Genomic DNA, 22,833 nt, shown 5'->3' with positions numbered 1-22,833 from the left:
CTCTGCTAACTGTAGCAGTTTTTACTTCCTGTTATTTGTGTGTTGGTCACCCAGTGATGTATGTGATAAATATATACCAAAAAGGTGCATATGCAAAATATAGTCAACAGATATATTTGCTAGAAAACCTTTTAGAGCTCACTTTTACATGCAGAAGACTGTGCTGATCCTCTGATTTGCTGCTGAATTTTCACCATTTTTTCCTCTTGTATTAAGTAGAAAATGTATGATGAACAGATTAAGATGAGATGATTTTTCTCTCTGACAGTACTGTTCTATTAATAACTGTAAATCTTGTTTTCTCCCCCTCCTCCCTCGCATCCATAACAGCTAGCCGATGGCGGAGCCTCTTCTCTACGCCTGTCTCCTTGGCTTTTCCCTATAGTCCTGTTGCAAGACTCACCCCATATACCAATGGCTGTAATAGTCCCAGCTTCTCTAAAACTTCCAGTAAAGCAATACTAACACCTGAGCGGACAGGTAATGCTTATCTTTTTATTGATTTACGGTACTTACAAAAGTGCTTGATTGTATCTAATCCTGCTAGCATTTAACAGCAGTACTCTTTTTAAATGATTGTATATGAACTCATATCTCAGAGGCAAATTGGAGTTTTGGGCATTTTTTTAATGCCCTAAAATTTGGCTGTTAACTACAAGTGTTATGCAGCATGTTATAGGAGAGTGATGCCAGTAAATACCACTAATGATTTACCCAGTAGTACAGTTGTGACTGTGTCAGCTTCAACAGTCCCCAGCTTTGTTGCTCATTTCTGCCCCATGGTGCCCCTTCCTTGTGTCCACAGAAACATATGTACAGCTGTGTAATGAAATTGGCAGTGAGAATTTATAATAAGAAGAACTGGCAGAATCATGCCTGTTTTCAAGCTGATATTGTTGCTTATGTTCAAGATTTGTTTTATGTTTTCCACTATTTTTCAGGGTACACACAAGTTCTAGGAAAATAGAAAACTTTCTGTGATCTGTAAATTGCAAGGATTTTCATTTTCCTTCTTCACTACAGATATCAGGAGTCAGTTTGTATCTGTGACTGCCCTTAAACTGCAGTGGCAGTGGAGAAAACAATCTTCTGGGTGAAAGACAGTTACATTTCATTGCTGGCAGGAGCAGGCATGGGCTGAGGATGGGCTGATGATCAGTGTCACACCCATCTGTGTGCAGTGTTCCTTACAATGCTTGAAATCACTGCAGAAATTCCTATTTTAAGGAATATGAGCACTGTGGGTGAGAAACAGCTCCAGACAGAGAGCCTGCTGTAGCTGTCTGCGTGTGAGTGAAACATCTTCCCTATTCAGTGGGATGAAGCCTAGTTCCTAAATGAACTCATGCTGTTTGAGGTACCCTCAGGTACCTTTCCTAACTTCCCTCTGCAGCTCCAAAGGAGTACAGCTGTTACTACCTCTGCAGAACCTCAGGGACTGCTGTAACTTAAACATTTAAGAAAGCAAACACATTTACTCCATACAATCCTTCCAAAACAAAGTAATCCCCTGCTTATCCTTTTCTTTTGGAGATATTATTAGAAAATAGCTGAATTTAGGATGAATTTTAGATGGCTGCTTTCAGCAGTGCTAGAGGATGCAGACACACCTGTGATACAAGCACAGCTGGTGAGCCATAGTCACAGCAGTTCTTGCCCTGCAGGCTGTGGGTCTCTGGTGGTCCACAGGACATTAGAAAATTATTTACTGTTTTAGTTGATGGGATTTTTCTTTAAAGTTGGACAACAACTAGCTCATGCAACTAATTGCAGGTTAGTTTATATTTTACTATTACATTCAGGGAAAAAGTATAATCCAGAGCCTTTCAAAAAGGTACCTCTGTGAAGAAAGTAATGCTTTCTCTGTTGCATAATGTTCAACCCTAATTGTTACTGAGATTGAGTTATATGATAATTATATATAGTTTAAAAAAATAATAGTAAAATTTAGCTAAATGGCCTTTGAGTATTGAGCAGAAGTCAGTGACACATATCCACTTGTTTTTCAAAACAGAGTAGGGAGAATCACAGTCCCATAAGAGATGCAAATGCAGATTTTGGTTAGACTATACTAATCTGAGCTGTATCAGAACAGTATTGGGTAAATTATTCATTGTCTGGGCTATGCAATGCTATTTTGGGAACAAGCCAAGGAATTCATGATCCATTCATACACTTACTACTTCTCATGAATATCAAAGCTCTTTGCTAATTGTTAGTGAATTGCACTACACTTCTGTAAGTTTTTGTGTGCTATTCAGAAAATGTTTTAAGCTACTATAATGTAAATTCAGATGATTCTGAATGAAGTTGGCCATATTTGTAGCCTAAAGTGTATGCTTTCTTACTTAGGGTACATTTCTAGGAGTTCCCCTTTGAGTCCACAGTCATCGATAGACAGTGAACTGAGCACTTCGGAGCTGGAGGATGATTCCATCTCCATGGGATACAAGCTGCAGGACCTCACTGATGTTCAGATCATGGCTCGTCTACAGGAGGAGAGTAGGTGGCACTTTTTTGGTTTTCACAACAGTCTGAGGAAGACATCTTATTATAGTTAAAACTGCTCCAGTCTGGTCTCAGTGAAGTAAATATTTTTTAAGTTGTATTGCCTCTTGAGTGGCAAGTGGAAGTACTCTTCACCTGCATGGAGAAGGTGTGTATGTTGTTGGGTTCATGTTAATCTGAACTGGTACTGGATCTTTCAAAATCTGATGTTTATGTTTTCCTGAATATTAATTGAAATAATTCTATTTCTGGACATGGAAGATCCTAAAGCATTTTTTCTCATACGTGCATTTAATGAGAAAGGTAAAAATAAGCAGCTCTCTTGGCTTTCTTTGCCTCCACTTCAATTTTCTTATATTTTCAGATGAGTTTTGAAATGAAATCCCGCTTAAATACAGAATTGGGACTTTTAAATTCAATATCTTGGTTTAAAACTAGTAATTATGCACAAATCTGAGTCTAAAATCTTCTTTAACATAGATTTTAGTTTGGCTTAATAGTAATTTTTGTAAAATGTCTTTATTAATAAATAAAACACATTTGACTTAGAGGTTACTGAGACATTAAGTGGAGTATTTCTCCTGTATCCTGTTAGTGCCAAGTGAGATATCAAGGAGGAAGTGATGAGATTAAAAGCAAGAGAAATTCACAGACAGGGCCTGAATGAAAATGCCAAGTAATAAGTGATTTTATAAATCAAAAATAATAAAATGAGAAAAAAAATTAGAGCCATGATCTGGCTGAAGCCACCAGACTGGGCAGGCAGTGTGATCACCTGCCAGCAGGAGAGCTTGCTGAATATCTGGTGGGATGCATCATGTTCAGCAGAGAAATTAACAAGTGTTCTGATTTTAAAAAGAAAAAAAGTTATGACTGTCAGGGTTACAAAGGATTGCATTATTTAAATGACAGCTGTGCTCATCTCCTTCAGAGTGAGGTTTAAAAAATACTTCAGGTACTGAGCTCTTTAAGGAACCAGGGCATTGGCAGACTGGAAAGAAAAATGCTGGTTTCTCTTCAAATCTGTGTCATGTGCAATTGATTGTATGTCATCCTTGTAGTAGCAGCTGGTGGAGAATGTTTGAGCACGTGACAGTTGTTGACCACTTAATCCTGTGGAAAGTGGCAGTTCTATATGTGCACACAGGCACGCTCTCTTCACAGCCACAAATAGAAACTCCCACTTGAGGAGAGGGAGAGGAAGCATATTAAGAAAGTTTGCATTATGAAGCAAAGACATCTGTTAAAAATTAGGGCTTCTTGAAGGTCTAGGAAGGTTGTTATCTGCAGCTACTTCAGAGTTACTTGTCTCCTGGAAGTGCAGTGTTTTTTCCTTGGTTGCTGTGCATCTGGAGAAAGGAGGGATGTGCAAGTGTTGTAAATGTTTCCCTCTCACTTGATGAGCAAACAGGCTCTTACAGGGTAGTGCTTATTGTAAGATGGTTTTCAAAACCTGGCATTCTGAGAGGGTGTACTGTGTAAAATACAGTCTGAGAAGGTTGTGTACCTGTGTAAAATGCAGTTTTGTTACTGCTAAGCCTTGTCCATGGGACTGGATGCTATCAGGAAGTAATTCTTGTTCAGGGAGTTTGGAGAGCCGGAAGATTTAGGTGGGTTGTAGGCTTAAGAAATGTCATTGTAAACATTTTTGTTGCACGAATATAAATGTTCAATAGCAACAGCTTGGAAAACTAATGTGTGTGTAATTCCTCTGATTAAGAGTATTGAGAAGGTAAAAACTTAGTACTCATGTAATCCTTATTGGCAGAGAAATATGTGCCTCCTGAGAGTGGTTCCTCTTAGGAAAGGCATCTAAGACATCGTCTGGGGACTCCTGTATTCTTTTTTAGTATTTTATTTAAAAAAAAAAAAACTTCAAGGAGAGAATTCAGGCTTAGATGCCTGAAAGGTGGATCAGATGAATCCTACATCAGATCCTCAGCCTGATTACATTTTAAATTCAATTCTTGATGTAAAATTCCGTCTACTTACCTGTGTAGTTTTCAAGATTGAAGTGCATATTTAGAGTTAATCACTTAGCAGAAGCTGAATCATCCTCCTCTTGGAATTTACAGGCCTTAGGCAAGATTATGCTTCAACTTCAGCATCTGTGTCAAGGCACACTTCCAGTGTTTCTCTGAATGCGGGAAAAAAAGGGACATGCAGTGACCAGGAGTATGATCGCTATAGTCTTGAGGATGAGGAAGAGTTTGACCACCTCCCACCTCCGCAGCCACGTCTGACTCGCTGCTCCCCCTTCCAGAGAGGGATTCCTCACTCACAGACTTTCTCCAGTATCCGGGACTGCAGAAGGAGCCCTACCTCCCCACAATTCCCTACAAATACCTATCAGCAGCCCTTCTACTCTCCTCAAGCCCAAACTCCAGAGCAGCAACCAAATAGGATTAATGGAGGTGGGTTGCATGCTTTTCTGAAAAGTGGTCTTTTCTCTGCCAAGTGCCAGTGCCATTTTAAAGATGAATTGTACACAAATTGTGACAAACATTGTGACAGTTTAAGCCTGTGTAAATGATGAAGGGATGTTACTGTTAAGCGCTTTTCTACAAAATGTAATCTGTGACCTGGTCATGAAAGTTGTGGCTTTAGTCTGTTTTAAAATGCTGCAAAGATGACCACAAGTGAAGAAAGAAGGTAAAGCAGAGCATGTTTTAGCAGGCTAGTAGTTTGCTAGAAGAACCTCTGGGGCTTTCAAGCTTGATGTACACATGTCCATTCTGGATGCAGTAAAATAGAGATCCAGGTTTTCAGATTTTAATTTTATTTCTTATTCCTGAGTTTGCTGTTAATGCAGCTGTGCTGTGATGAATGCTTATGGCCCTTTGCTTCTGTTCCAGGTCTGATAGGGCTGATTGTTAAAATAGTTGGAGATAATGTCACTCCCAAACTATCCTGAGTTATTGCTGCTTGTTTGCACTGCATTTCAGATGCATTCCAGAATATGGAAGATTTGTATCTTGATGCTTACTCACGATTTAAGTTTCCCTCCATTTTTGCTGTTAGCTTCTTTTCTTTCCTTATTATGATCACAATTTTTCTTCTCTCTGCTGCATTTTACTTTCCTATACCTTCAGTCTTTCCCCCAAGTTAATTTTTAACAATCCATTTCCATCCAGGGTCTTGTTTGTAACATTGCAGGTTACAGCTCACCCTTGGGCAAGAAAATAAATGTGTTGTTCAAAACAACATATAGTTGCTATTTATGGTGCTACAGGTATGCATGTTGCTTTTCTGACAAACAAGACATGACAGGTTGGTGCCCAAACCACTTCTATTCAAAGTAAGCCCTGGCATGGAAGTATAATTGACAAGTGACAATATAGAAGGAGAGGTGATGTTAACAGAGGGTAGAGCAGCGTGGGTGTCTGTTGGTACAGCATTTGTGCCATATTAATTTTAATGTTACTTCTCTTGTCAGGGAGGTACAAGAGTGGGACAGCATTGCTGGGCTTGCAGAAATGTTGGCAGTTTGAAAGGAAACCTTTGGGACATTCTTGTTCAGGAATAAGAGAATGATTTGTTGCTGCCATGTTTTTCTGTGGCTCCCAAATATGTTTTGAATGGTTTTTTTAATGTTCTGTGTCAGTGGAACTTAAGCATTGAATTTCCTGCATGGAAACCTTTAAGGTACTAAAAACATTAGACTCCTAGTTTATTAACTGTGAAGTGTATACATGTAAAAGATTACCATTTTATCACCTAGTTGACTTTTTTCCTCAAGATCTTTGAGGTGTTGGATAATGTGTTTGGCATAACCCAGAAGCTGGGGATGTGACTTCAGTTACCTGTTTGCAGGATTAACAAACAGTGCTATAATAGTTCCACTGTCTTTAGGAGGGAATGATCTCCTCAGCTTCTACACCTTCAGCCTCTAACACATGAAACTCTGATCCATGTAAGTGACAAATACTGATGGTGAGAAACATTTGTTTGACTGTGTTCTTTTGGCAGACAAGGAGTCAAGTGTTCACTGTACTGAGGGTGTCTGTGTAGTATTAAATCTTATCAGCACTTACCATCTTGGCAAAAATTTCATTATCTCTCAAGAATTCCTGCACATTGAAATGGAGGTAGACTGCAAAACAAGAATTTGTCTGTAGCTCTCTGTGATGGATGGTGTGTTCCACACTGTTAGTTTACAAGGGCAGTTGAAAAGGAAGGATGTGAAAGATGGAAAAACAGAACCTTTAGTTTCTGCCTTCAGTATATGTGGGAAGCATGATCCATTATTAATAATTAAGTCACACATACCGCATGCTGTACTGCTCTTGGCCATTCCAGCAGTCTTCCTAAATTTTTATCCCTTTGTCTTCTCCCAAAGAGATCACTTTTGCTCTTGTATGTGCAGTCAAGGGACTGGCCTCTGCTTCATCTGGCATTCACAGAGCTTTTCATAAAAGAAGAACAAGCAGCAAGTAACTGTTGAATTTTGACACTCAGTCTAGGGTACAAAACCCAGTATTTAGCTTTGAACACAGTATTTCTAGTGTGTCATAGTCTATATATTTAGCTTAATTACTATTTTTTGCCTTTAGGCAAATAGTTTGAGGGATGCTGCCGTACTTGCTTTTGGTGAACTTGGTTTGGCATGGTCCTCTAGGCGAGGTACTTAATTACCTGCATGTGAAAAATATGGTGAAGGTGTGATAAGCCTGGAAAACTTCCATAATTCTTTTAGGAGTATAATATTGTTTGCCTGATGAGAAGCACCTACATTTAAGTGCTGAAATGTGGATGCCCACCTCTGTATGAAGGGCCTGATTCAGCTGTGCAGGTAGAATTGCATGAGGTACTTTGCTGCACCGTGGCTTCCCCATCACCCTGTGTCAATGCTGTTTAGCTTCCATAAACAGCCCAGGATCTGTGGGATGCCATGAGGTAACCTTCACATAGGCACTGACTTGTGCACCAGGTGTCTGGTCTCTCACTGTAGCTTGTTCTTCATTCACAGGATTATATTTTAGGTAGCAAATAAATGGTTTGCAGTTTCTACTCCTCTAGTGATCTTCTGCCTTTCCTGGGAGTGAGAATAGTCTCTCAAATGTTTTCCAGCTGTGTCTGAAGCTATACTTCAGTGAGCTCATACATTGTTCTTGCCAATGTATTGTACCAAAGTGCTGCCCTTGCTGTAATATTGACACTCTGCCCTGTTTTAAATTGCTGTACATCTATTTGAAGATAAAATTGCGTACTTCTGGACCACACCATGTTACCCCCACTCCCAGGTCCAGGTTCTTTATCTCACCTTATTCCACTCATGCCTGAATGAATGGTGTCAGTCACATTTACTGCCAGCCCCAAAAGCTTGCTGTACTGGAAGGCTCCTGGTAAAACACTAGTGTAAAGTGCCAGGTGTGTGCCAATCTTAATATGTTTAGATGTGAAATGCATTGCAATGTGTTTAAGGTGTATGTGGGGCACTCCCAGCATGAGCTGTAGGTGTACTGGTTGTTACTTTTAAGCAACATTTTCACAGCCATTGTCTGTGGAGCGTTTATGTTATCTTTGCTTTCTAATAAGTTTTATTGCCAGTTCTGGCAAGAATATAAATAAGCTTTGGGTGAAATCTGTCTGGATTTGTTTTCCTTGTTGAATTACACCTTTCTAAATCTGCTGAATTTTCTGTAATGATGAGTTACATCAGAAGAATTACATTTGTAAACTTTTTAAGGTATCATGATTTTTGGGGATTTTGTAATTGGTCGATGGGTCAGAAAATAGATAATGTAAAGAAAAACAGAGATAGGGTGTGAACAGCTTGTGAACTATCTGTTTCAATTAACTTAAGCGAATTTGTCTAGTTAGTGAGTGTTTTATACTTAAATAATGCTTTTAATATGTTTGCAGTGGAAAGATTTATGCTTATGTCTCTCTCCCCTTAGTCTAATTTGAAGAAGTTACTATTTAGCAACTTAAAATGCTGCTAACTATTAATATCCAGAATACTTTTTATATAATCATTTTCATAGAAGAAATACTACAGAAAGTCATAAAACCAAGCTGATTTCTGCTTTATATTGTCCATAAGTATTCATTCTTTTTGTTACTTTGATGCAAAAGTAACTGCCCTCTCTTCAAATTTTAAAATATTTATTTTATTTCTGTTAATTAATTTTATTAATTAGCTGATAATATTTTTGCCCTTTATGCTTCTGATTTTCTGAAACCAGAAGTAATGGTTAACTGTAGTGCTGGGAAATCATCCAGAGTAATCAAAACCCAGATGACAAGATACTGAAAATGGAATTGATTTTTCTTGTGTTCAGGCCTACTTTCCATCTCTTGAGATCAGCTTGCTCACAACCTTTTATCCTGGCAGACAAAAGATATTGTAGATATTTTATGTAGATTTTAAAGTGTCCATTTTTATAATACGTGAAAATTGCAAACCTTGTATTTTGGATAAATTATTCCAGGTAAAGAAGGAGTTTATTATAATGCAGTAAGAAGAGGTGGATGAAAAATATATGGTTCATGGAGTCACATCGCATTGAGTCTGGTTAATCTTACTGTATATTTTCTATTTCCTTTTCATGTTGTTTTTTAAGTTTTTGGCTTGGCATAAACCTTCCTAAAAAAGCCACAGATACCATTCACTTGAAAAAATTCGCTTTTCCAGAAATTACTAGTTATGAGTAACTTTCTCGCCTACGCTTCAAAAATATTAGGGACATCATTGGCAGTTGCCCCATTTTGAAAGCTGCAGTTGTGGTTTCTGTTTGTTGGTTGGGTTTTTTAAGCAAACTCCAGGCAGACATAGAAGAGCAGCAGTACATTGTGTTTAGATACAGGTTCAGCATAGACTTACGAGGTGTTCTCTGCTCATAACCTTTCTTGCTTAATAAGAAAGGAAAAATTCTTTCTAGGAGATTGTTGCAGACTTTATTGCAGAAAAGGAGTAAAACAATATTACTTTGTTGCCTTTGGATCATATTGAGGACAGTGATCAGTGGGAGAACTCATGGAAGGCTAATGGAAAAATCTTTAATTGGCTCTATCCGTGGCGGGAGACATATGCATGTGGAGCCAGGATGAGATGAAGTAATAATTCTGAATAAAATGGAGGTATTGACATTATTGAGAATGACATCACTCACTTAACTGAAGGTCTTGCTTTAATCTGTATCTGTGCTTTTACACACTGATGTCTCTGTTGTATCAGCTTGTGATTCCACAGACCATTAAAGAGACCCTGGTGTATTTGGGATGTTACAAATGCTATAACTGTGACAAATGTAATGCAGATACTCATCTCACGTCCTCAGAGATGAGGAAGAGAAATTAATCCCATAAAGTGAAGTTGTAATAGAGTCTACAAGAGAAGTCTACAATGTACATACAGTACATGTAAAGCAGAATTGAACTTGCAGGATTTCTGTGAAAGATTTAAATATGTGTGAGAAACTGCTAAGGTAGCTCAGACGGTGATACAGATTTCTCTGAGACACCAGTACTTCTGATTCACTGTATTACATTTCTGTGCTTTTGGTGAGGTTTGGGAGTCCTTTTGTTCAAATAAAACATTGACAACACTTGCAGAGAATAACTGTGAAGGAATAAAAGTGTTTTAAGAAACTTCACTGTAGAGTCAACTTAAGCCCTCCCTGCAAGGAGGACCTCATTGGATGAGGCATTTTGTCAGATTGAAGATGATACTGACCAAGGACTGCTACAGAAGTCCCCATCTGGCAGCCCACCAAGAGTGCACTTCTTCTGGAGCAGCTTTGCTCTGAGGACAAGGTCTGTTTGCATGCTACATGGAATTAATCTTCGGCCAGTGATAGTGTCAGGTCAGGGAAGGGAGAAGGAAAGCAGCGGTGGAACAGGGACAGCCACCAGCGGTGCGGGGATCAGAAGACAGAAGGCAGGTGCTGCCTGTTCTGGTGTCCTGCCAGAAAGAAGCTGGGCCCCTGATCCTGAGCTGACTTCAGAGAAGAAATAGCATCAGGGGAAGAACTTCCTGGCAAAAAATCAGAACTGGGGCAGCAGCTGGGTGAGAGGCGAACTGTTGTCTTCACTGGAATTTTGTGGAATGTTTGACAAAGAAGGGACGCCTTTTCCTGCTTTTTGACCTGTTTCTAGTAGTAGTGAATACGATCTGTGCTGTGGGGTGACACCTTTTCGTGTACATTTTCAGTTGAGGGCATAGGATCTGTATTTCACAGTTCCCAGCTTTTCTTGTGCTGTAGAGGCAATGGGCTAATTCAGCATGGATGCCACATATCCATGTGTGGATGTAAATATGCAGTAGGCAGTTCTATTGCAGATATGTGAAAGGGCAACGTATGCTGCTGAAAGAAAGCTCATGAAATTACAAGCATGTGTGTATATGCATGAATTATTCTTAGACAGGAACCAATTATTAACTCCCCTTGCATGACCTATCCTTGAATTTTCTTCACATGTACAAATACCTCAACAATACAATCAATGTCTGTAGGTCATAGTATTTTATCTCAAAGAAGGCTGGGAAAGGCAAAGATACACCTGTGATGCTTTATATGGCTGCATTCTACTTAAACACCGTATTTTTTTCAGCCTAAGTTATAGTTGAGACTTAGTAGTGGGTCACAGTAACAACTATGGATGCTGTTGGAGATCATCAACTCCAGTCTTTGACTGACAACCACCTTGCCAGCTAGACCATGGCACCAAGTGCCACATCCAGTAATTTCTTGAGCAGGTGTAGGTCCTTTGAAGTCTCTTACTGGTGTTACTATCCACTTCTTCCTAAAAAACCAGCTGCAAGCAACTGATGACAGTTTTAGGTTTGTCACTGAACCAGATTAGCGCAGAAGAGGTAGCAGAAACTGTAGCAAATTCCAGTGTTCATCACAAACAGGATGTTTGAGCAAATTAATTCTCAACTGAGAATACATCTCTATTCCATCTCCTCTCTATTAATTTTCTCCTCAGGACAGCAAAGAGGTCTGAAAAGTGAAGCAGCTTGGAAAAATATTTTTTTTTCTTCTCATAAATTTTCAGCAAATTCATATCTGTTCACATCTCAGTGGCCTGAAATTATATTAAAATCATGTAATTCCCACCTTCTGGTTCCATATATTAAGCTCACAAGAGCCATCGTTTCATTTACAAACAAAACGTCTCTAAGACTCTTTCTACTGTTCTTAGGAGGGAAGCAGGTGACAGAACAAACTTCAAGAAGAAGATGAAAGAGGATGCATCATCCACAGAGATGAAAGCTGCAAAATGCCATCAAGGCGAACGTTTCTGGGTTTTCTCCAAACACAGAACTGACCCGCTATTTTCATTGCTTTTCAGGGCCATTTATCTCAGCAGACACAAGGACCCATCAAAGAAGTAACACAGCTGCTTGATGGATGAGAATTTGCAGGTGCAGCAGGAATCTGCTGCCTGAGGAGTGAATGAATCAGCAGCAGAGCAAACTGCTGGAACAAGAAGGGACTAATGAACAGGAGGCAAAAGACATGGCCACCCAAGACATGGAGGAAATCCGAGCTACTTTTGTACCTATTTTTCTGCTATTGTCGCTGCATCCACTGGACAGTTCAAGGCACAAATAATGCCTGGGCTGGCTGATGCAGTCTCTAAGTGGAAGAGCATGTAGAGTCCAAAGAATTCTGCTATAAAACATGATACTTAAAAAGCTATTTTATGCAGTGCTGTCTTTCCTACCGCCATCCTGCTGCTCAGACCTTTCTTTGCCAAGTTCTGTGGTGTTGAATTAGGATTTCAGAACCTAGGACTTTGAAAGGGTAGGCTAGGACTCCAGAATTAACTGTAGCTACGGACATCCCATACTCATGATTTTTTTTGTCACTCTTGCCCAAGGATTGCATCACAGGGTGACAGTTCCCTCTTCAGTTTGCAGAATTCTTGAATATTTTAGAGATAGATACATACAGTAGCTGTATGGGTGGTATTGTTTGCGTCCCCAGGACAGTTTTGGAAGCCTGATAACTGTTTTATCATTGTTACATCACTGATAATTAATACTCACTACCTGGCTGCACCACAGTGGTGATCCCCTTGCTGTTCATTGCTGTACCACTGACAGTTTCAGTCAGTAGTTAGTCACTGAAGCACAATTCTGACTTGTTTGGTGAAAATTGTCTATGCTGTAGTTCTTTATTAGGATTTGACTGTACCCTGGATCCCAGGGATTCAAACCTTATATTTCCTTTTCCTGCTGGAGATACAGCCTTTCTGTGACACAGGTTGCTAGAGTTATGTAGGCATCACAAATATTGAGGCTACCGTCAGTGACTCCTAATAACTTGTATAGATAGAACTGTACTGTCATGTCTTACTACTTTTCACCTGTTAGCAGCTTTAAGGATTAGATGAGCTAATAATGGTGCTAAATAGGTTGTATATTTATGTGGACTGATGAACGGAGATTTCTAAATAAATATGCAGTTTCTGTGAACTGAGCCAGGAGGTTGACCCATGCCAGCAGTTCCAAGGAGTGTGCTGTGTTGATCCTATGCATAAAACCAGAGCATCAGTCTGGAAATGCCCTGCTCTCTGTGGGAGAGAGCACTTGTAGCTGCTGTGACAAGACAAGCACACACCTGCTTTCTGTTGCAGTGTGAGAAGTGTCTTTCTGCCAGCCTTTGGAACCTATGTGGAACAGGAGCTGGTGATCTCTGTGCCGGCCATGCTGTGAGGGGCGACTCAGCCACCTCGGCAGGGCACAGCACTTGTGCTTCTGAACCTGGCCAAGAGGCAAACCTCGGTGATGTTGTCAGTGACAATTGAATAAATGCCCCTTGTTTTCCCACAGCAGAGCTTTACTGAAGTCTGCCATGTCACAGGACCAGGTCCTTTAGTCTGTGCCTTTCTCCCAGTCCCTTCTGATTGCACGTAACTGAGTCATCTCCCTTTGGCCGGATGGCAGAAGAGACCAGAAGAGTTTTCCTTTCCCTTAGATTCCCTCTGGTGGTGTGGTTGGGAAGATGCCTTGAGATGTCAGGAAGGTTTCAGTTCCTCTCTTCAAATGAGCTGGTGTGACTGGGATTGAAGATGTCTTCTGACCTCTTTAGACACTTGCTTAGCTGTTGTACCTGCCCCAAAAGCATCTGGGGCATTTGCAGCTTTCTTTTTGTGAAAAGCCCTACAAAAAAACCTTACTCTGAAAACACCTACCAAATCAGGTACCACAAGTGAGGTAGGAGGGAGAAACACCAGATTTGAAAATTCTTATATCGACACAGGGCTCCAAGCAACTGAACAGAATCAAGACTCTGCAGTTTTTGCATGTGCCTGCCTGCAGAAACTTAACATGCTAACAAGGTTAGGTTCTGAATGGAGTTACTTAGCATCTTACTGGCACCTGAAAGCAAGACTTCAGTCACTTAGGATAGATTTCTCACCTGTCTTTTGACATCCATAGAGTACATAGCTGTGTCTGACTGCCGGTGCAGACTTGCTTTTGTATTCACTGCAAAGAAACAGGCACATTTAGGGCATGGTTCACCTGACCTACTTTACACATCTATGTGAAACTCATCATTATTTATTGTTTAAATCCTTGCAGTTCTGCAAATGTACTGCCTATTGGTGTCTTTAAAATTACTTGTGAATAATCATGCTGTTACAATAGACATAATGGTTCAATTTGAAAGCTGTCAATAACATATTCATGTTCTTCTGGTAGAGCAAAACCTCTCTTTTTGTTGAAATAGTTTGTTATAATTCTGATTTTCTGCAGGAGTGGTGCTGAGGCTGCTTGTGTTTGTTGGAAGTTCTGACCTGACTGTGGGTGTTGTCTTCTTTTGCTGCAGACAAACTCCGCAGAAGCATGCCTAACCTCGCTCGGATGCCAAGCACCCCCACCATCAGCAGCACCCCTGGCTTTGCTGGTTCTCCTGTCACTGTGAGGAATAGCCAGAGCTTTGACTCCAATTTGCATGGAGCCAGTAATGGGATTTCAAGGATGCAGTCGTGTAGTAAGTACCTGTGTTCTTCACCTGAGCACAAGAGATGGAGAAAGTGGTAGAATACACGTCCTGGTCACTGATCTTTTGTTCTATGAAAAATTAAAAGCAAACTGCTCTTTTGCACCAGATTTTAATAAACTTCAGGATTTTCAAAGTTACTGTTTTGGAAAGCAAATTCTGCCAGTCTTGTTATTGAAAGTTGTTTCACTTTTTTTTTCCTTTGCCCATTTATTTTGTGCTATCCTTAAAACTGAAATAATAATAATAATAATAAATAGTAATATTGTAGAAACACCAAAAATGCAATTAATTCATGTAAGCTCACATTTTTAGTTTTGATACTACAATTGAAAACTGCTTTTCTTGGTAATTTATACAATACTGGTTGTACAGTACTCTGTGTAAACGCTATCTTAAAATACATGACCTCTCTCCTACTGAAGTTGAGCCACTTTCTTCTGAGGAAATGCAGTAAAAAGAGGGTTATATTTTCAAGTATAATATACTTGTTGAGTGGGTGAATTAAAATTTCTCTGTAATTGGTTTAATTTAGGTAACTTCTTGAAGGGGGGGATGAAGGAAGTATTGATCTAGTAGCTGAAATATTAATTAATTATAAATAGTATGTGAGCAAGATAGATCAAGATCCAAACCCATCTTTTCTAGCACAGTGGTTGAGGTTCTTGAGTGGAAATGGGAGAAGTGGATTTCACTGGACACAGGCAGAAGCCTGTGAAAAAGAGGAAGAAATAAGTAATTTGGGAAGAAGGGCTTTAACTTGTGCTCTCCATTTCCTGTGGGGTTTTGGAGGGAGCAGTTGGCAAAAGCTTGTTGTGGGTGTTTTCTTTCAAAGTTGAGCACAAGTTATAAAAGTCTTCAATTAAATTGCTTATTTTCTGGAAAATATTCTTGAGTGATGGGTTATTTTGTTGTATTTTTTCCTGCTTGGGTATGAGAATGGAAATAGTTCAGGTTTTCACATGGATTTTCATGGTTGTGCATTGAAAATTTAATTTTGTTTATTATTTTAGAAATACATATTTCTTTGTGAGTTCGTGCTCTTATATATGTGTGTGTATAAAATTCCATTTTTCTGAAATACTTCTTAAAAAAACCATTCTTAGTAAGTGGCTGTGCTGGGGTATTTTTGGAGCTATGTGATAAGTGTTCCATAACAATATATTGACTGTATAGTCTAATTAAATCACTCCCCTGCAGTTTTTCCTGTGACTTTAAATGGTTTAAAGATGTCCTTTTTTCAAAGACTTGAAAAAGGATTGCTCTAAATGTAGTGTCTTAATTTATATGCTTCAGGCTATTGACAGTGAACTCAGAAAGTGATGCCTGCCAAATGCACACCAGAGGGCAGGATTGGGTAGAAAAATCTATATATATAAAGCTTCTGGAGCTCCTAGCCTTGATTTAAAATGATGGTTTACATAACATCAGCTGTGGAATATGCTGTTACATTCAAGACCTTTTATAGCCTTTTTATTGTTTTTCTGCATAGAGCTTAAACTTCTGTGATGTTTCATAATGCTTTAATGCAATGTTGCTTGAGCAAGATGTGGTTGCATTCCACCTCACAGAAATCAAAATCACCTAACAGTGACTAATTTATACCTTCAGCAGTTTCTCCTGTTTAAAGCTCTAAGTGCGTAGGTGGATTTAGTGTGCTTATAATGGCTAATTTAATCTCTTTGAGGGGAGGAAAAGGATGAATATGGACTGGGAATTTTTTTTCAGGATGGGGGTGGAACAAGATATTTTAGTTCAGTGCTGTGTTACTGGATACAGTATTGGATTCAAGAGGTTTTTCAGCAGTTTGTAAGCAGCAAGTAAATTGTATAATGGTGTGTTTATCCTTATTCAGATCTATCTTGAAATGAGAATTACTACCTGGTCTAATTTGTTGCATACTGACCTTGTTGCTTTGTTTTCTACCATTCTTCGCAGTTCCATCACCAGGACAGCTTCAACACCGAGTTCACAGTGTGGGACATTTTCCAGTGTCTGTCAGACAGCCTCTCAAAGCTACTGCCTATGTAAGCCCAACTGTACAAGGGAGTAGTACCAGTAGCAGTATTCCAGTGTCCAGCAACTCACAGTTGTACTCCAACACTGGGATCCCAATGCCAAACAAGACTGCTGGTCAAGGCATCGTAGGGCGCAGTGCTCTTCCAAGACCATCGCTGGCCGTCAATGGGAGTGGCATTCCCAGAAGTAAAATTGCACAGCCAGTTCGAAGGTGAGGGTTAAACAGGCCTCAGTCTCTGTGTAGATGGCTTAGGCCTAAATTGTGGAATTTTTTTACCTCCTGAATATGGAACTATAAAACAAAAGCTTCTGTCTCCCAGTGCTGAGTCACTGAATGGGTGAAGATGGCTTGCCAGAAGTAGTGATGGACAATGCATGCTGGTAGCCCATAGTAATCTCTGATAATGGATAGTGTGTAATCACATGTGAATAGGAATGGATTGCCACCTGTCAGTAAGAAATCCAAACAAACACAAGCCTCATATCATTAACTGATGTGGCTTGCCTTCTCCCTGACTTGTGCTTACTGCTATTTCAGTCACGACATGAGCTAATCTTAGAGTGCTGACATAGAAAGAGCTGCATCCCTGTTGTTGTAAATGGCAGTAGTCTGTAAAAATGCAAGTTGTACCATTACAGCATTGTGAAAAAGGAAATACCCTGGATAGTGCAGTCATGGGTTGAACCAGCATCTTTTCAATTCCAGCTGGGAGACAATAAGCACAGGGAATCCTGGAATATCACGTAGTAGTAGCTTTACTGTAAGCAAATGCAAATTTTTGCATGCAAAAAAAAAGAGAGAAATTAATCTTCAAATTAGTTAATTTTAGGTCAAGCAATAAAATAGTCTTGAGGAAAGATGTGTTTTAACCACCTTATCATAGCTGGAAGTTAAACTCTTAGCTGCATGTTCTGTAATTAATAGGAATTAAGTCTTCTCAAGGAAAAACTTCTCTCAACTTGTGTTAACTCCTCCAACTATTTCTTTGCATTGCACACATCCCTCCTCTTGTGAGGGCCTGCTGTGTGGCCGCTTCATTTTCTGTTGGATGAACTGTCACTGTTTAGCTCTCATCATTTCTGTACTTTTCACTACATACTGGCTAGATCCAGAATAAGTTCAATTGTTCACAGTCTTTCTTTGGTTGAGTTACTTGGGGATTACACTGATGTGACTAACAACAGACTTTGACCAACTGTGGTGAAACTTTGATAAAGAGCCGTCAGGTTTCTTCTTTGATGAAGACTGTACCATGAGATTTCTATTATAACCTTCTTTGCTCTCAGCAGGAAGCTCTCTCAGTTAGACTTCTTTATAGCTAAGGGTTTTCTTTCCTTTTTTCTTTTTCCTTTCCTCTACTTCATGTTCTTCTGCAGAGCTCTTAAATCTTTCATAGCAACATGTGAGGAAGCCTTACTGGGTCATGAAGACCAGTCCCTTGCTATTTTGTAACTTCTCATACAACAGACAATATTAAAGAAAAACAAAATTAAGAGGTTTCAGTGGGAGACTGAGACACTGTACTCTCAACACTGTTTTTATTAGAAGCTGATTCAAATCAGTAACAAAGCTATTTACAGTCCAGGAAGTCTGGGCTCCTGTCTCCTTTCCTACCAGTGTGCCTTAGCAGCATCCTGTGTTGCCATAGAGCCAAAGCAGTGATGGTTGAAGATGGACGGTCTTGGCACTGTAGGAGTGCGGAGTTCACGGGACTTGAAACCCCCAGGTAGACTGGATGTCAGCCTGCAGTTCCTCAACACCCTTGTTCAGTTTTATAGATTAATTTGGAAAAACAAGTGGTTTCAGTTTTCATACAGACTTTTCTTGGAAGGAATTAGATGGTTATTTTTTTTCACTGTGGTATTTTCTAATTAATGGCATTTCTGATTATCAGTTTGAGAGTCTTCTTTCAAACTTAAATTGTGTTTGTAGTCATGACTTGATTAAAAATAGGTTTTTGTTTTTTTAAATAAATCAGATGTTTAGGGAGAAGTGCACACTCAGAGTAAATCTGTCTTCCTACCTTTGGCCATACTGTTAAGTAGCCAAGTTGCTGGTATTTTAGATACATAAAATGGGTTATTAGACACATTATATTGGGGTGGATTAGGGAACTTGAGTATTTACTGCATAGAATAAAACACTGGCTGAGGGAGTGCCTTTAATAATTTATAGTAAAAAATTATAATAATCAAGATAAATAACTAAATATTAACTGGTTTTCTCCTTACCATCAGTGATTCAAGCAGGGTAAAAGAATTGTGATAGTGTAACCCATCTCTTCTTAGCCTTAGAATTCAGACAGCACCTTTGTTGAGTGGGTCCACACAACCCTTATCCCTCTCCAACTCCAGTTGTGGGGCATTTTGCAGACCCCACCTTCCAGTTCTCTGTGTTTTAACCTTATGCAGTGTGAACAGCAGAGGGGGCAGCTGCCCTTAGGGCAGGGTGAGCAGGGAGCTGAGGGGGACAGCTGGGCTGCCCTGGAGTGCCCAGCCTAGAGCACCACTGGTGGTGAGCAGGGTCAGCCAACACTCCCAGTTTCCAGACAAGGCCACAGTGGTGAGACAGGTTCCAGCTAAAGCCAGAATGTCAGTCAGCAGCTCAGGGTCTGGGTCGTGCCAGATACCAAGCACAAGTGTGGCAGGAATGTAAGCATACCTGTGGAGCCAGGGCTTGCTTATTCATGCTGCCTTGTACTGGAGCCAGTTTCTGCTATCCAGCTGGTGATGGAAAAGTAGAAATGCACTATGGCCCCTCCAAAACTCTGTTGTCTCAAACCACGTGATGTCATACCAACAGCTTGTGCTTGTTTGAAATGGTTTTCATTGCTGACACATTTTTCTGTCAGTGCCCTGTAGCAGAGATGCACCTCTAGATACATAGCAGTATTCTTACAAATTATTTTTAAGTTAGCTTTTTTTTTTTTTCCTTTTTGCGTTGGAGGTGTTTTTGAAGATTATTAAATATACTTTCTTTTTTCTCTGGAAACAAAAGCAGCAGTTGCAGAAAACAGCAAAGGCAGATTATGTTCTTAGTCTCAAGTAACTGGATTTACATCAAAGATAAATGATGCTGCACTGAAATGGAGCTGCACAAAAGCAGCTTGGCTGAATCTAACTTTAACCAAGTGTTTTTACTTACATGCAGTGTTTTTGCTACTAGAAAAGCAGTGTTAGCAGAGAGTTGAAGCTGCTCTGTCAACTGACTTACCGACTGCCTGCTTTACAAAATATCTCTGCCTTTTTACAGCAAAAAGCATTTGGAAGGGAGAGGAGGCATCAGTAACTTATAATAAAAGCAAAGTAATGTGAAAACAAGGCTTGAGGTCTGCTTTTATATGAAATTGAACACATTTTTTCAGCAAATTGGGGTGTGACATAATTATGGCTGTGGCAAATTAGGTACACAGCCTGCTGTGTTACCAGTAGTTAGATCAAATCAGATGGTTGTTTTTCCTTTGTTTAGTTTTACTTGAAATAGTTCCCTCAGTAGTACCTGGAGGGTTTGGAAGATGGTCAGGAAGTGTTTTGGAAGTTCTCATTTATGAGTGAGAGATGCAGCCCAGGTGTGAGGGTGGTGACCCAGGGGATGATGAGTTCCCATCAGGAGTTGCAGTGTTGGAACTGGTGGCTCTGGAAACACATCATCACATGTCTTGTGACAGATAAAACAGGGTCTGGAGCAGAATTGGTGGAGTTCTCCAGCTGATAAAATTCTTTGCTGCTTCCACGGTGTTTTTACAAACTGCTGGTTCTTCATGAGCATGCTGAGCACAATAGCTTTTTGGAAAGTGTTTCCCATTTGCTCTCTGCTGCCCATAGTGACAAAAATATGTTTTTACTATCTTTATCCCTAAAAACGAAATCTAGCCATTTAGAGACATCTCATTCATGACTACAGTTATTCACTCAATTCCTTTTTATAAATCTTTCATGCTCTTCTCATTGGAAGTGCCCTTAATTTCACAATAGATCTTTAAATGTCCATTAATATGTAGCCAGAAATGCACCAGAGGGATGTCTCTAAGCAAGCCCCAAAGCCATTGTTGTTGCAGAAGTAAATGATGTGTTTTACCTTGATCTTTCACAGGAATTATGACCTCCTTTTCCTTTTTTTTTTCCCTTGTCATTTGGTTATAGTTTCCTTCAGCCTCCAAAGCCACTGTCATCTCTGAGCACGATACGAGATGGGAACTGGAGAGACGGCTGCTATTGATGAAGGATGCCCCTTGACAGTGGAGAACACATAATGTGGATTTCATTACCCAGCTGGCTGGGTAACAATGATTTGGAAAAGGAGGGTCATACAGTATTATTTTCCCCAGGATCTTAATGTGTAACCATCTAAAATGCCATGTCATTTTTAAAAAATGAACATCTTAAAGTCCAATACTAAATATTGCACTTAATCATTTACCTGAACAGCTGCATTGTTACCAGATTAACAATGGCAGTGTTGGCGTTTGGAACTGAAGAAAGTATTATATGTGTGCAAAATAAAGAATATTTCCTTGGAACGAACTAGGAGATTTTGCTTTTGGGCGGCTTTGCCATACTGAAGTTCTGAGATAATTTATTCAGTGTAAAGGCATCACACATTTTATTTTGAATTTCGGGGTACTTAAGTATGTGCTTGAATTTTTTTCTAGTGTTTTCAGTACATTTTATTTTGTATACTTAAGTTCATTTAAACTTGCCTGAACCTTGAACTACAGAGAGATAATTTAACTTTTTCTGTGCCATAAATGATATTTTTGGGGTAATGTACTTTTTTAGTGCTAGAAACATATCTTACAGAATCTTACCAATTGGCAATACAAAGCAGTATATTTATGTTGCAGAAGCACAAAAAAAAAAGGTAGCATTCACTGGAAATTGCCATCCAGCTGGGTCAGCATGGTTTTGTTGGTCTATCACCATTTGTTGAATTGTTAATTTATTGTCATAGTGTTTTGTATTTAAATGGCAGCATAAATCACATTGCACTTACAAAAGGTACAGTGATCTCTAAAACTACTGTTGATTTTCAGTACTTTATTACAAAGAATAAAATTGTAATGTTTTATTAACAGTTGCTTATGGAAAATGAGTTTTAATGCAAATAAATCTTTTTGATAGATCTTTTACAAAATCCAGTTGCACTAATCAATGCTTTCTTATAATGGCATATGACTTAATATTTGATTACAACTGTGTATACTACTGTTTTGGAATGTTTCAGGAAATAAAGAATCTATTTCAGCAATAATGCTGTTCTTCAGTGTGCCATGTAAGCATTGTGAGAATTTAGCTACTCACATCTACTTAGCTCCATAAGTTTTTACTTAACTTTTATAAAGATTATGCTGGATTTTTGCAAATAGTAACTGAGTTACATAAAAAATTATTTTTTTAAATTGTGTTCGGAAGCCATGGTATGGCTAGGAGACAAATACATATTATTCTCAAATCAATCTTACTATGATCTTAAGAGAGTTTTTCAATTTAATGTTTAGAGCATGCAAGTATGACTTGCAATGGGAAACAGAGATTGTGTACCTTTCACTGTGGCTATGAATTTGCTCTCAGTTTTGCTTCACAGTTTCTTGAGGACCTGCTTTTCTGAAAAGGGCAAGCTAAAATAAAAAGATCAGGGGAAATACTTGTGAATAAAGCTTTCATTACACTGAGAAGTGATATGTACTAGTGCACTAGGATCGCTGCACAGCACAGCGTTGTTTAACAGAAATAAACAGGTAATTTTTCACACTGAAGTTCTTTTAATACAGTTAAAATCCTTTTTTTTTTCCTTTCCAAAAGAACAGAACTGTTGAAGAAGGTATCAAGAATAATCAAAAAAAGAAATTAACTTGGCACAGGTAAGTATTTAAGCAGGAGTGTACTAAACACACATTGTTCGTTAGATGCTTTAATTGGAAGAAGTTACTTTTAGTTAAAACAGTCACTCATTTGTGTACAATCTGTGGTTGTGATGGGGTTCAGAGGCAGCTTGGGGGTGTTTTGCCTTTTGCCTGTGGGGTGTTCTGCAGCTCTCATGGCTTCTGGTGCTAGGGATCCAGCATGATCTTCATAATAGATGGATGAAGGCCCATGGCAGTGATCAGTTTCTCATTGATGGCAACCCTGGTCTGAACTGTCTCTTCAATTTGTTCCCTAGTGCCAGGATTTTACCACTGTTCCTACATTATCTGGGACACCATAGCACCACATTATTTTCAATTTTTGAAATAGGTTGCAGCTGTTGTATTTAATTCCGAGTTGTACACAAGAGGGCAGTATATACTTTGAAAATATTTTCTTTTTTGTAGCTAAAGCTAGTCTGTTTTCCCGGCTCTGAATATCA

The 22,833-nt window shown here is 39.2% G+C and overlaps 1 protein-coding gene across 2 annotated transcripts in view; it reads left to right on the top strand.

Moving 5' to 3' along the window:
* Positions 1-22,133, top strand: part of SLAIN1 (SLAIN motif family member 1) — a 49,602-nt gene extending 27,469 nt beyond the window's left edge. The window contains exons 3-8 of one of the 2 annotated variants that reach the window (XM_058045338.1): positions 331-480; positions 2,353-2,502; positions 4,584-4,922; positions 14,295-14,459; positions 16,407-16,698; positions 20,631-22,132. In XM_058045338.1, the coding sequence (XP_057901321.1) occupies positions 331-480; positions 2,353-2,502; positions 4,584-4,922; positions 14,295-14,459; positions 16,407-16,698; positions 20,631-20,706 (1,172 nt within the window). In that variant the 3' untranslated portion in view covers positions 20,707-22,132. Of the gene's footprint in view, positions 1-330; positions 481-2,352; positions 2,503-4,583; positions 4,923-14,294; positions 14,460-16,406; positions 16,699-20,630 lie in introns of both variants that reach the window. The other variant, XM_058045339.1, reaches the window with a different exon arrangement.
* Positions 22,134-22,833: the final 700 nt, after the last annotated feature.

The sequence above is a fragment of the Melospiza georgiana genome, chromosome 2, assembly GCF_028018845.1.
Source record: "Melospiza georgiana isolate bMelGeo1 chromosome 2, bMelGeo1.pri, whole genome shotgun sequence".
NCBI lineage: Eukaryota > Metazoa > Chordata > Aves > Passeriformes > Passerellidae > Melospiza > Melospiza georgiana.
The sequence above is the reverse complement of the archived record's forward strand: the minus strand, read 5'-3'. Positions and strand labels throughout refer to the sequence as shown.